Source organism: Notechis scutatus, chromosome 1 (assembly GCF_049901735.1).
Source record: "Notechis scutatus isolate UNSWTSFEM ecotype Mainland chromosome 1, rNotScu1.2, whole genome shotgun sequence".
NCBI classification, from domain to species: Eukaryota; Metazoa; Chordata; class Lepidosauria; order Squamata; family Elapidae; genus Notechis; species Notechis scutatus.
Window position 1 is genome coordinate 301,779,870 of NC_142009.1, and position 14,757 is coordinate 301,794,626.

Genomic DNA, 14,757 nt, shown 5'->3' on the forward strand with positions numbered 1-14,757 from the left:
TCAAGGATTCTATCAATTGACAACATTTAAGTGATGAGACCTGTAATGGACAGAAGGAAAAATCTTGAGGAACAAGAGGAAGAGCTGCAACCAAAACAACAATCAGAAAAAAGATATTTCAATCTGGGAAGACATGTAATTTGAGAAAGTACTTCATGTTTGCTCCTCCCAAGTTTTCACAGAAAAAAAGAGAGGGAGGTGGAAACATATTCACACTTACAAGACTCTGTTATTGTAATCTTGTAATAAAAGTAGAATTAGCAGTCATAACTTCATTTTCCTATATGTCTACTTTGAAGGGGTGACAGGATCTAGAGCAGGGGTTGCCAACCTTTTCGACCTCAGGGACCAAACTCATACTTTTAAATCCTGAGGACCACTAATATGAATTTTTTAAAAAAAGATAATATATTTAATATAATTTTTTTATATGTATAAATGCTTATTTAATTATAACAAAATCATAAGTGCTTAATCATACCTGTGGGGCAGAGTGAAGGGAAAGGAGGGGCCTCTCTTATCCTTTGGGGAGGGGAAAGAGGGAGGATTTAAGAAGCCACATGGTGCCTGGAGGCTGGGAAGATCTGGATGGGGAGGAACCAGCTCCCCCTCAAATCTTATCTACAGCACACCCACCATTTCTGACCTGGTGGAATGGGCATAAATCCTCGGGAGATTTATGCAAACCTGCATATAACCTGGTCCTCTTGCACCTTTGAGATTCAATATTTACAAATGTCTGTAGCCACAGATAAAATGTCTGAAATGTCTACTAGAAACAGAATACAAAGCCAACATTTTGTACCATATTTCCCTGCATTTTAATCAGAAATTGGATGGGAGAAGTACATTCCATGAGGAAAACCAACAATGATTCACCTTCAATTTTTGTTTTAAGTATTATGTGAACATTTCTGTAAAAATGTTCTAGTGATCTATTATGAAAGCTGTAGATGCTAACTGTTTGCTCATAATGTATATTTAAGAGTGTGCAACCTTACAAGGTTAAGGCTGAATTAAAGCCTGATTAGGGATTCATTCCAGATAATTGGTAGGATCAAGGCAGATGTGGTACAGCACATACCACATCTGATTTCATTCATCCACAGCTGATAAATAAAAAACGTAATTATATCTATATATTTGAAACACAACACATAATTTTGAAACCTGTTTTCTCTCATAAACATAGTCTGAGATAAGTTTTGAAGGGTCTCTGAAAGAAGAATTTAAGGTTCTTAGTGGCCTGGGGATTCATAATTGTGCACCTCTATTTTAGCAATGATTTTAGCAACTTTGCTCCAATTGGATTCGTAATTAAAAACAAATGCTGCAGAATGTCAACCAGCTCTGAGTTATCTCTTTCAAATCTGGATATATATTGCACCCATAGAAGTAATCACTAATGGATTTGAATAATGGCACATATTTTTTGCTTTTTTCTTCTTTAACTGTGAAAATGTTCATGCCATCGTTTGTTTCTGCATTTGTGCGAATCTATATAGTCCTAAATTTGGTTTGGATAATTCTGATGCTCTGCACCCCACATTTATATCTCCTAAAATTATAGACTATGGTTCTTTCCTCACTTCTGAGTGAAAGTGCTCCCACTCCTCCTTGAATTGAAAAAAATTATACCAGCCCAATATGTTGTTCCCAATGTCAATCTTTCTCTTGCCTTCATTTCCTTTGTTTCAAGTCACTGCAATTTCCTGATATTCCTATAAGGCAGTGTTTCTTTAAGATGTATAGACAGTCAATAGAATGGCTGGGGAATTCTGGGAATTGAAGTCCACACTTCTTAAAGATGCTGAGGTTGAGAAACGCTGCTTTAAGGTAACTGATAATACAGTCAAATGGACTTTGCACTTGAAATCTTCTTGAACTTTGTCAGAATAGGGAGATACTACTGTAACATTAACCCAGTTAAGGTGATGTAAGCCTGTCTGGTTCATGGCCTGGGATGAGAGGAAGCCAGTTATTTGTGGATATATTGGGGGCATGATAGGGCAAAATCTTAAAGCAGGATCCTGTCATAATTTCTTTTATAGAGACATGACTCTAAACCAGAAGTGGAAGTTAATATTAATAAAGCTCATTATGCCATAAAGCATTGTATTTATTAATAAAGTAGATAAACCAGAAAGGTCTTATTAAATATATTAAAAAAGAAATCAGTGGAAAGTTTTTCAAATGCAGCTGAGGTTTTAAATGCATTGACCTAATCTCACAAGTTACTCAATGAAAAAGACTGTTTAGATTCTGTTTTTCTGGTGATGAAAATACAGCGAAATACACAGCGATTCACAAAAAGAGATACGATGGTGGTCAGAAGGGAGGCCTGTGTTCAAATCCTCTATTGGCCCTGAAAGTCTCAGAAACTCTTGGACCAAATCCTCCCGATTACCAGATGATCTGGTAATAAAGTGAGAGTTCAAACATAAATTTTGATATGCAATTATATATAATTATAACTTGTTATTAAAATATTGGTTGTTATAATTACGTAATTACAAAATTGAAAGGCAACTGGGTGACTCTCACTCTGTCTCTCAGCCCAGCTCACCTCACCAGGTTGTCGTTCTGGGGAAAATAGAAGGGAGGATTAAATGTGTTTGTCCTACATCAGTTTTTTCATGAGTATCAGAAATGTAATGCTTTGATGCCATCTAGTGTTGAGTCATCAGAGATATCAAAATACATAGTGACATGTAGAGCAGATTTGACAATCAGTATGGCATAGTGTTTTAAGGAGTTGGACCAGGAACAGGGAACAGGTTTTAGGTCTCCTTTAGATATGGAAGATCAGAGGTGGTATTCAGCAGGTTCTGACCAGTTCTGAAGAACCGGTAGCGGAAATTTTGAGTAGTTCGGAGAACCGGCAAATACCACCTCTGACTGGAGATTTTACAGTATCCTTCCCCTGCCATGCCCACCAAGCCACCGGCCACAGAACCAGTAGTAAAAAAAATTGAATCCCACCACTGTGGAAGATGTTGGGATAGTTTTGGACCAATGCATAGGATTGGTTCATAGGAAGATTATCCCAGCTTCCCGTAGTATGGTAACCTATAAATATGTTTGGAATGCAACTTTTAAGAATTGTTAAGCATGGCCAACAATATTGGTTGAAACTCTGGGAGAGCCTTTCCTAATGTAACTGAAGGACACCAAATTGAAAAAAGCTGGACTATGTTTTGTGCTTACCATGATCACTGCTTTTACATCAAAATGTATCACATGTAAATGCTATTAATTAATGATGTTTTCTTTTATGTGTGCTAAATATACAACCGAGCATTAGTTGCTTTGGTAAAAATCAGGTGGATGGAAATCTTTATGCCAAGGTCTTCTAGTTCAGCACTGATAAGTCCCATTATTTTTTCAATTAAGTGTTTCAAAATGCCCAAAGCTTCATTCAAGTAGGCTAATATCTCATGAGATTTCAGTCTTCTTGCCTGAGATCTTGAAATATAAGACCAACATCTTTCAAGCTTTCATAATCTTGGAAGATCTGAGCATTTTTATGTGAATGTTTCATCATATCCTTGGGCTACTGTACTAGATCTTTTGATGGTGCCCAGCACATGAAAAAGTTACCAACTCTTGTTTTTTGAATCCACAGATGATATGGAAACAACAGTAGCAGATTATCATAATCATTTATTCAAGACAGATAATTGCATGAAATGAATTCTGAGTAAGTCATATCTACAAAAGGAGGAAAAGAAAATTTTTCTAGCTTTCATCTTCATATGTCCTGTCAATTGTTTCACATGTGTCTATTATTGTTTCTTCTTTGCCTTCTTCACTTGTACTTTTGATATAGCACTCAAGGCAGACTGAGAATGCTGGCCTATGCAGTCAGACAGAACTAATTTCCCCGACTGGGTTGGGTATTTGGTTTTCATAAGACCTTTAAATACTGGCTGACTGAGCAAGCGCTTAAGCTGCTTCTTCATCCCCTTCAGCATCCTGTGCTTCTCGCTCTCTTCTTGCTCAGTGAACTGGCCTCCTATAATAATATTTTTTTAAAAAAAACACGGAATAACACATAAAAAGAAAAGGTCAAGCTCATTACTGAAGTCATAATTTGAATGATTAAAAATATCCCAGCCTTCAAGTAGAAACACACAACGTCCTTTCCAGTTATATATAACCCATATAAATTGGCAAGGCTGTAACTCGGGACTCAGGTGTATAATGATCTAATTTGACATCCCAGTTTCAATGTTATCCATTCCTATTTAAAACAATCAGTAGGCTGTATTAGATGTTCCTTCTAAGTATTTTTCTCATTTAACTATAGGACGACCAAAATACAATGGCAGGGCAGATATTTTTCACATAGAGGGCCTCTGGTTCAATCAAGCTTTTCTTTCACAAAGATCTCTGATAATGAAGCTGGAAAACAATAGTGTGTCAGATCTGGTGTGCTGGTGCCAACCACAGAAGCCAATGTTGGGTGTGATGGAAGATGTACAAGTCAATAAACTGTATTAACGTTCATGTGCCTTTTGCATCTATTCATTTGGGAAGGATCCAGAGCGAAGTCTGCCTATCTACCTTAAAAGGCAGAGCATCATGTTTGAGAGATGGGGGGGGTTAGGGGGGAGGAGACACCTCTCAGCCTCCAAGAAAGCTGCAGGAGACTTACAACTTTCCAGAAGATTAATAGTAATATCAGTATCAGTGGAATGGCAGACCTCTAAGAGGCAAAAGTGTCCATTTCCAGTCACAAAATTTAATAAAGTCATCTAAAGAGACATGGTGGCACAGTGGTTAGAATGCAGTATTGCAGGTTACTTCTGTTTGGCAGTTCGATTCTCACTGGCTCAAGGTTGACTCAGCCTTCCATCCTTCCGAGGTGGGTAAAATGAGGACCCAAATAGGCTGACTCTGTAAATCGCTTAGAGAAGGCTGTAAAGCCCTGGGAAGCAGTATATAAATTTAAGCACTATTGCTATTACTAAATATCATGGTGCTGCAATTTGCCAGCAAGATAGTTAGATTTTGGTAACATAATTTCCATCCATTTCTTTCTATCTTTGTGTGTGTATTAACAGTACAAATAAAAGAAGTTTGCCTCCCAGAAATGTCCTGCTCCGGTTAGCACCCTTATTTTTGGAGAAAAAGGCATGAAATATTGTACTACTGAATATGGGTAGTTTTGCCATTGAGTATTGGTGCTGAGGGGTCCTTGCTCTGTGAGTTTGGTTGTTTTCTTGCAGATGTTTTATTACCCAAACTAGATTGGGTAATGAAACATCTGCAAGAAAACAACCAAGCTCAGATAACACCAAAGAGCCCCCATTTCAAACCGGAGCTAAAACCGGGGGTTTAAATGGGAGAGGGGTGTCTTGTGTAGTTCAATATCAGCCGTCTTCCCATTATAAGAAAAAGGTGAGCAATTTCTGCCCTTGAGTTACAATAGTAAATTTTGCTAGTCTTGCTGGAGCTGCTGTCTGAAATGCAGTGATGCCACTTCTTGTCGTTTTAAGGTGGGAATGTATGAACATTGTAGTTTAAGTTCTAATATAGCATAGCACTGTATTCTCACACAGCTTTCCCCACCCGAAATCTTTCTAAAAAAACATGAGAGGGAAAGATACACTCAAACAAATTTGCAATTATGGTTGTACTTACTGCAACATCTTAACTCCAGGATACAATCGCCAAAAGCTGTTCATCTCATGAATACCTAAATCGTTCTTACCAAGTTAGAATGAAGCCTGCAGCTGAAAATTTTGTCCTTGCCCCAAAATAGCTACATTTATTTTAGATCAAAAGAGAGACCAGGACCACATGGGCACCCTCTAGAACTGGAACAAATGATATCACGAATTTTGCCTAATTTGTGAGACGATACCATGATGCAACCAGGATTTTCGGGCATGTGGCCATTCCTTGTGACTGCATCCTGGCTAAGAGAGAAGGCATCTTTTTGGAGACCTCCCCAGTCTGCACATTTATTCCTACTTGCCTGTTAGCTCATCATCATCCAGATCAACTTCAAGTGCTTCTGCAGCTTGCTGGAGCCATGAGTTTTGATGCTTGGCTCGGCTGTTGAAATACTCAATCTTCTCAATCTGTCTTGCCAGATTCACACGCTCCTGAAACAAAGAAAAGAGGATAACTAAGCTATCAGGTTATGTACAAGTGTGATTCATACAGGGCCAGAAATTGGGCACATGAGAAAAACATCCGAAAGCCCGGATGTGGCAGAATGGAAAAGCTAGCCAGCAAAGCTTTTCCACTGTCAAAGATTCAACCCCATAGTCTCTACTCTTCAACCGTTTTACTGATTAGTTAAAAAAACAAGACATGGAGAAATGGCTTATCAGATTTGCAGAGGACACAAAATTGGTGGGGTAACTAATATTCCAGAAAAGAAAGATTAAACTATCACGGCAGGGGTCTGAAAATAATATATTGAGATCGTAACTGTGACACATGCATTTTTTTTCACTTAAGAATGTAAATCAAATGTGCAGTATGAAATGTGAAATATTTGGGATGGTAATTGTATTTCTGAAAAAGACCTTGGTCCAGAAGCTGAGTACAAACTGAATATGTAGAGATAGTCCTCTATTTATAACCATTCATTTAGTGACTGTTCAAAGCCATATCGGCATTGAAAAAAGTTATTTATGACCATTTTTCACATTTACAACTGTTGCAACTTCCCCATGGTCGTGTGATCAAAATTTGAGCACTTGGCAACTGGCATGTATTCATGACAGTTGTACTGTCTCAGGGTCATTTGATCACCGTTTGTAACCTTCCCACAAGGCTTCTGACAAGCAAGGTCAATGAGAGAAGCCATATTCGCTTAACATTTGCAAGGTTCATTTAAAAACTGCAGTGATTTGCTTAACAACCATGGCAAGAAAAATTCTTAAAATGGTGTGCAGTTGTGGTGGTTAAGTCGAGGACTAACTGTAGCGTGATGAGATAGCCGGTGAGCCAAGAAGACAAAGGCATCTTTGGTGTAGTTTTTTGAACAGATTTGTACAACAAAGAATGAATCCAATGGTCTGAGTTCCAGATTCTCTCTTACTACCTTAGGAGCAGATTCAGGACCTAAGGCCATAGTCACCTCATGGAAGGATTCACAAAAACAAACGTCAAAACTATGTAACTGTTGCTATACACAGGTTCTCCAATTAAGTTCCCAAATTGAATTAAAATTACCTTTTGCTTTAAGATCTCCATGAGCCTGAAAAGTTATGCCGTTAAAAGCATAGTTAATTCTGAAAGAAAGAATTATTTTTTTTACCTTGATTGCTGTCATGTATTTTGCCTCAACTGGAAAGAAAGGAAGCTCTTCATCCTTCTTCAGGGTTTTATAAATCTTTTTAAAATTAATCAAGTCATGGGGCCCAATCAGTAGCAAGCTCAGTCCCTCATTGGCAGCTCTGGCAGTCCTGCCACTTCTGTGAACATAAAGCTCGGAAGTACGAGGAACCTGGAACAGCACAAGAGATGCAACAGTTCCACAGAGACAGGACAATGCTGATATAAAAAAGACAATTCTATAGAATCCTTTCTAGCACGGTTGGATGGATTACATTGTTGTAATGTGATGATAGCCTGAGTAAGTTCACGGAGATGCAGAGAACACCCAAGATCAAAACTTCTGACTCTGTAGAACTTATCTACAAGTCGATGTGAACACTGAAAAGTCAGAGACATTAACGCTCTGGTACCAGTGACTAGAATGACATGCATCATTTTCTTTTTAGGAAGACTTGTTTCTGGAAAATTGCTGGACCACTCCTGGAATGCCACACTGAGATGGACTAGTAAAGCTCAATCTTTCTCAGAATGTTCTATCTTGGAGACAGAATATATTTTGTGCAATGAAGCTCTTCTTTCCTTATGAAGAAGGTTAGGGTTAGGAAGCTATTATTATGGCAATGGAAAAGAATGGATGGGAAGGGGCAAGGGAAAACAAAGTGGCTAAGTCTATCACCTGAAGATGCTTGAATATTTAAAAGACATACGTGAAGAGAAAATGCAGTGGGCAGCAACATCAAACTTCATGGCAATGCCTCAACTCTCAGAGATTTATATTTATCCTCTGTCAAATAATGGCCTAGCTTATAGCACTATAGCAATAGCACTTAGATTTATATACCACTTTTTAGTGCTTTCCAGCCCTCTCAAAGTGGTTTACAGAGTTAGCATATTGCCCCCCAAAATCTGGGTCCTCATTTTACCCACCTCGGAAGGATGGAAGGCTGAGGCACCTCGGAAGGATGGAAGGCTGAGCCTGGTGGGATTCGATCTATCAAATTGCAGTAGGAGTAGCTTGTAGTACTGCATTCTAACCACTGCACCACCGAGGCTCATATTATATTATTATTATATTATGCATCAAATTCTCTTCCTTTTGCCATGTTAAAACTCACAGACCATAAAATCCATCTGGTTCTTTTAAAATCGCATAAAACATAACTTACAAGCAATAGCCGGAGACATACACATTTTGTTTTGGTACCTGGTAATGTATGACATGCTGTACATAAGGAATATCCAGACCGCGAGCAGCTACATCTGTTGTCAATAGGGGACAGCTGAAATTACAGAAGGACAGCAGCAGTTTATTAAACAGAATTGGGGTGGGTGGGGTGAGAAACCTTCTTTACAATGTTCTCATCTGCACTCCACCAGATGGCCAGGTGGGTTAACCTAGCAAAATAGTATGGATTGTGAATATGTCACAATGAAGATAAAGAGATTAAGTTAAAGCATAGTGGACCAAGACAAACAGAAGATAAACAGAATAAAGCAAATAAATCAGTTAACTGTGATTAATGGATATAATTAATTCATACTGTAGTAGATAAATACAGCTTTAGAAAGGTAGGGCCTTTGTTGAATAAAGTACAATTCCTGGAGACTCTACAGGGACATCCGTGTAGTTTCCACAGCAACAGAACAAAATAGGTTTTGCTACTGCCTCCTTTTGGGATGGTTTTCAATTTCCCATTCTAGCCCACAGCCAGGGTATTTCCTGGTCATCTCCCAGCCAAAATCTGATCAGCTAAGATTGGCTACTGATTCGATTGAAATGAATGAAACCAGCATTTCTTAAAATAAAAATAAGAATTGTTTTAAAAAGTAATACAAGGGAGATTCTAGTAGTTTTTGCCATTATAGATGAATTGTCATACCTTCTATTCTATTTACTTCATTTGTTTGTGGAGAATTTCTGAACTTTCTTGTTCTCTTTATACTTTCTTTTATTGGACCTAACACAAACGTGATCCATTTTGGACAATTCATATTTACCAGAGAAACAAGCATATAAACTAAATTTAGCATGTGTATGTATGTGTGTTCATACATACATACATACTCACACATATGTACCGTGTTTCTCCAACAATACGCCCCCAATAGGAAGATCCAGCATGTTTTCTAGGCATAAAATGAAATTAAGCCCCTCCCCCCAAATTTAGGCCTAGTTTAAAACATACGAAATTGGGGGGGGAAGGCGGGGGGAACTTGCCACTAGGAGTGCCCAGCAGGCAGCTACGCCTCACCATCAGCCACTCCTAACACCATGGTGGAGCACAGAGGGCTCCCTTACCCAGGTCAATAGGCGGGCGGCATCGGCGTGGATGTCCGGCAGCATTTCAGGCCTCTGTAGCTTCCACGGTTCCCACCGGTGCTGGCGCCTCTAGCCAGCGCCGTCTCCAACAACAGCGTCTGTGTCGCCCCTGCTTTTCCCCTGTTCCCGTAACAACAGGAATAAAATTTTTTTGAGGTACCTGCACTGCACTTTTGGTTTTAATCTCAAGCGGCTGGGTGGTCGTGAGCTCTTTTGCCAGCGCCATCTCCAATAACAGCGGCAGCAGCGGTGGGAACCGTGGAAGCATTTCAGCTGCTTCTCGGGTGGGGGAGCTGCCTCCGTAACTTCCATGGTTCCCGCCACTGCTGCCGCTGTTACTGGAGACGGCGCTGGCGAGAGAGGGACAGCTGCAGTTCGGCCTGGGAGCTTGGAATGTAGGAACGGGCTGTGCACCGGGACTTTTGCAAACTTGCAGAGCCCGAGGCTGGAGCACCAAGCGTAGCAGCAGCAGAGACGCTCGCTCGGCTCTTCTCACGGCCACCCAGCCGCTCGGGACTAAACCAAAACGTAGCACGCGGCGCTCCCAGGTACCTCAAAATGTTTTTTTTCCTGTTGTTACGGGGACGAGGGAAAAGCAGGAGTGACTCAGATGCTGTTGTTGGAGACGGCGCTAGTGCGCTGGGGGGGAGAGAAATTAATTCACCCTGAAAAGACGTCCTAGCCGTTTTTTCGGGTTAAAAAAAAAAAGGCCCAGCCTTATTTTGTGAGAAACACGGTATTTATATATTGTATAAAATATATAATTAAACTATATTGAATTATTAGTTTATTTTACATTTAGAGGGCCATTTTGGTGTAGTGGTTAAGGTGCTGACTTAGAAACCATGAGACTATAAGTTCTGGATTTGTCTTGCACATGAAAGCCAGCTGTGTCACTTTGGGCCAGTCACTCTCCCTCAGCCCAACTTACCTCATAGGGTTGTTGTAGAGAAAACAGGAGGAAGAAGGTATATTGGTACGTTCATGACCTTGAGTTGTTTATGAAAAGAAAGCTGGGATAAAAACATATATATTAAAAAAAAAGAAGAATTAGATGCTAACCTGTTCCGTTCAGCAAATCTCTCCAGATTTTTTAACCTTTGCTTCTGGTGCATGTTTGCATGAAGAGGCAGTGGATTGCAGTCCATGATGGTCAAGAGTGCAGTAAGTCGTTTGATACAATCTATGCTGTTTGCAAAAACCATGGTCCTGCCTGGATGTTGTAGCAGAAAATAATAGAGATAGTAATCTTTCTCTTCTGTATCACAATGGATTCTGGTCTCTGTGAGAGTCTCCACAGTTGCCTCTTTTCTGGTCAAATCTATCACTTTGGGCTTTCCCTTGATGCCCACTTTTTGCATCAACATTTCCAGCTTGGTCTTCCTGTCAATTTTGATAGCATTTTTCTTCTGCAGAACTCTAGTGGGAGCTTGATGGATCAAAGTCAGGGTGGCAGAGAAGACAAATGTCTGACGTTTTGGGTTATGCTGTGTGTCGCTCAACATTTCCAGCAACTGAGACAGCTCTAAGAAATGTCCCCTCTCTACCATCCGGTCTGCTTCATCAATCACCAGGCATCTGTCAAGACAGTTTGAAAGTTTTTATACAAGATATCTGGAAATGAAACAGGGTTCAGAAAAGCCTACTTTTCTTTCCCACAGCAGCTATAGCAGGTCCTTAGCTTGATCCATCGAGACATTTCCAATGTGATTGCACTGATTGTGTGCTCACACTTTTATTTAAAATACTCTGAAAACAACATCTTCCCACCAGATGTTATGATTATATAGATCTTCTTTGCATCTATCAGCAGCTGTCAGATTATAAATGGGTTATCAATTTTTGTTGATGTACAAGTTAAGGGAATATCTTAGAAAAGCTCAGACATAATACAACAATGTAAAGGTAGTCCTTGATTTATGACCACAATTAGGTCCAGAACTTCTGTTGCTGAACAATGAGTTCATTAAGTGAGTCACATCTACTTTTATGACCTTGTTTCCCATGGCTGTTAAGCAAGTCAGCACAGACATTAAGTGAACCAAGTGGCTGTTTAGCAAATGTGTTAATGGACTAGATTTATGCAATATACTGTACTGTGCCATAAACCATACCAGCTGAGTTCATATATTATGCTAAACAACAATCAGACCCATTGCATAATGTGTAACTCCAATTCCAATTAATAGCAGGACAGAAAAATAATTAAGACCCAAGACAGGAATAAGGAACTTATGGTTGCTGAACCAAGTAGCATGATCAATAATAATAAAAAAACTGTGTACCTTGATACAATTAAGATTAGCTTATCAGCTATTACTTTCTGAGTAGATCCATACTTTAATTGCCACCAATTGATTACTATAAGGCATCCGGTGTGGGCTTCTCTTAAAAAGAGATTAGAAGTTGCATGCACAATGCAGTAGCCGAACTCTTAACAAGCATATTTATTTGTTTATTAAATTTATGTGCTGCCCATCTTACTCTAAAAAGCAATTCTGGCCAGTTAATTCTGGACAGCGTTTATATTTATGATTTAAACATAATCATATTTAATTTAAACCATATATAAAAAGACATTAAAACATTAAATATGATCATAATATCATACGACAGCCAAGTGCTTACTGAGATAATTTAAGCTGTGATTAGCCCAAAGAGTTTAGGGTCTGATTATCAGAGGGGTTGCTGCTTTTTCTGAACAATTTTCTGACTACTACAATCAATAACAATAGCTCTTGATGTCAGAAAGGTTGAAGGGTTTAAAAAATAATATTCACCAGGCCAATAGAAATAATTTAACTCACACTCTCCCAACATTCACAAAGGCAAAAGCAAATTTTCATAATCAAGGATAAAACAATTAAGCATTTTAAAACCATAAACCTACTTCTGCAGCTGTTAGCGACACAAATGCTATGAAATCACAGAGACCAATCTCCTAGTTTGATTGCAGTATTATTTCATACCTACTTTAAAAAGCACCTCAATTATTAACGTTGACAAGTCTGAATCTCAGGGAAGAATCTCAATGATTCTGAATAATATATAATTTTATTAAGACCCAGAAATATGTAAGTATATCAAGAGTTTCAGCCTTGGAGAGACCCCTGTATGTAATACCTGAGCTGCCGTAGATTGGAGAGATGGGGCTGCTTCTCCTGGATTAGCTCCCACAGGCGCCCTGGGGTTGCGACGACAATCTCTGGCTTCTTCTTCAGCATCCTCTGCTGCTTTTGAGGAGCCATTCCTCCAACAAGAATGGCTGTTTTAATATCTGAAGCAAAGAAATGAACATTTAAATGTACGAATCACTGCTCTTGCTATGTTATATTCAACTTGAGGGTATTCCTAGCAGAGGAATGACGGCATTTACTTTGTGAGAAGACCTTGTGTGATGGACAAGTAACTTTCTTGCAGCCAGTTCAGTGTCTGAAGGATATGGGGCACATCACTGGGAATGTCACCTTGTCTTTTGCAAAAGCTTTAGGTACCGTTAACTTCCACATGATGGAAAAAAATCAAGCTCTCCTCACCATACAGCTGAAATTAGGGGATTCTGTGCCAATCTATATTACTTTACTGTTAAACCGAAATTCCTTTGTCATAGTTTGACTATTGATCTCTTCTAAATAGATCTTTCTAGAAAACATTTTGGGTTTTACCTGTGTAAACTTGGTACGCTCACTTTTTACCTCTAAATAATGACTGTTTAAGAAAATCTCCACATAGGGCCGTAGAAAGTCAGCTTTTAATTTCCCCCATTGACAAAGCTGATTATTTATCCCTACTTTCTGCTTCCTTATTCTGAACCATTTAGCAATTCATGAAAATTCATCTAATCCCATGGTCATTTAAGTTATTCAAGAGCCTTTGATGAAGAATGTCAATAGTTTTTAAAATATCTGTGTATACAACATTGAGAGTCACTTCTGTGAGATGGGTAGCCCAATGCGTGTGATAAAAAAGTAAATAAACATTGTTCCACCCGTGTCCATGTTGGTATCTTCAATAAAAATGAGGAAGATAAGATCTACTTTTGCAGAATCTATGCTGATTGTTAATCTATATGTTATGTTAACTTACCTAAACATTCAATAAAAAACTACAATATGATATGCATGTTTAAAAGATTGTCAGAAAGTGTGAACTCTTCTCAAGTCATTTAGATCATCATCGATCAGAGTTGAAAAATATGGCACTGTGAATTTATTGCTGCATGTTTCTGAATATGAGATTAAAAACATATACAGGTGAAATTCAAAAAATTAGAATATCGTGCAAAAGTTCATTTATTTCAGTAATGCAATTTAAAAGGTGAAACTAATATATGAGATAGACTCATTACATGCAAAGCAAGGTAGTTCAAGCAGAAGATAGTTCAATTATGATGTGTCATAATTGTGATGATTATGGCTTACAGCTCATGAAAACCCCAAATCCACAATCACAGAAAATTAGAATATTACATGCAATCAATAAAACAAGGATTGTACATAGAACAATGTCGGACCTCTGAAAAGTATAAGCATGCATATGTACTCAGTACTTGGTTTGGGCCCCTTTTGTAGCAATTACTGCCTCAATGCGGCACGTGGCATGGAAGCTATCAGCCTGTGGCACTGCTGAGGTGTTATGGAAGGCCAGGATGCTTCAATAGCAGCCTTCAGCTCTTCTGCATTGTTCGGTCTCATGTCTCTCATCTTTCTCTTGGCAATGCCCCATAGATTCTCTATGGGGTTCAGGTCAGGCAAGTTTGCTGGCCAATCAAGCACAGTAATCCCACGGTCATTGAACCAGGTTTTGGTGCTTTTGGCAGTGTGGGCAGGTGCCAAGTCCTGCTGGAAAATGAAGTCAGCATCCCCATAAAACTCGTCTGCGGAAGGAAGCATGAAGTGTTCCAAAATCTCCTGGTAGATGGCTGCATTGACCCTGGACTTAATGAAGCACAGTGGACCAACATCAGCAGATGATACGGCTCCCCAAATCAACACAGACTGTAGAAACTTCACACTGGACTTCAAGCATCTTGCAGTGTGTGCCTCTCCATTCTTCCTCCATATTCTGGGTCCTTGGTTTCCAAATGAGATGCAAAAGTTGCTCTCACCAGAAAAGAGGACTGAGCAACAGACCAGTTC

At 39.1% G+C, this 14,757-nt stretch overlaps 1 protein-coding gene across 6 annotated transcripts in view; it reads right to left on the reverse strand.

Moving 5' to 3' along the window:
- Positions 1 to 3,646: 3,646 nt before the first annotated feature.
- Positions 3,647 to 14,757, reverse strand: part of DDX24 (DEAD-box helicase 24) — a 37,945-nt gene continuing 26,834 nt past the window's right edge. For all 6 annotated transcript variants that reach the window (XM_087952122.1, XM_087952120.1, XM_087952119.1 and 3 more), the window contains 5 exons: positions 12,743 to 12,896; positions 10,682 to 11,197; positions 8,504 to 8,579; positions 7,280 to 7,468; positions 3,647 to 6,113 (listed from right to left, as the gene is read on the reverse strand). In XM_087952122.1, the coding sequence (XP_087808248.1) occupies positions 5,976 to 6,113; positions 7,280 to 7,468; positions 8,504 to 8,579; positions 10,682 to 11,197; positions 12,743 to 12,896 (1,073 nt within the window). In that variant the 3' untranslated portion in view covers positions 3,647 to 5,975. The remainder of the gene's footprint in view (positions 6,114 to 7,279; positions 7,469 to 8,503; positions 8,580 to 10,681; positions 11,198 to 12,742; positions 12,897 to 14,757) is intronic.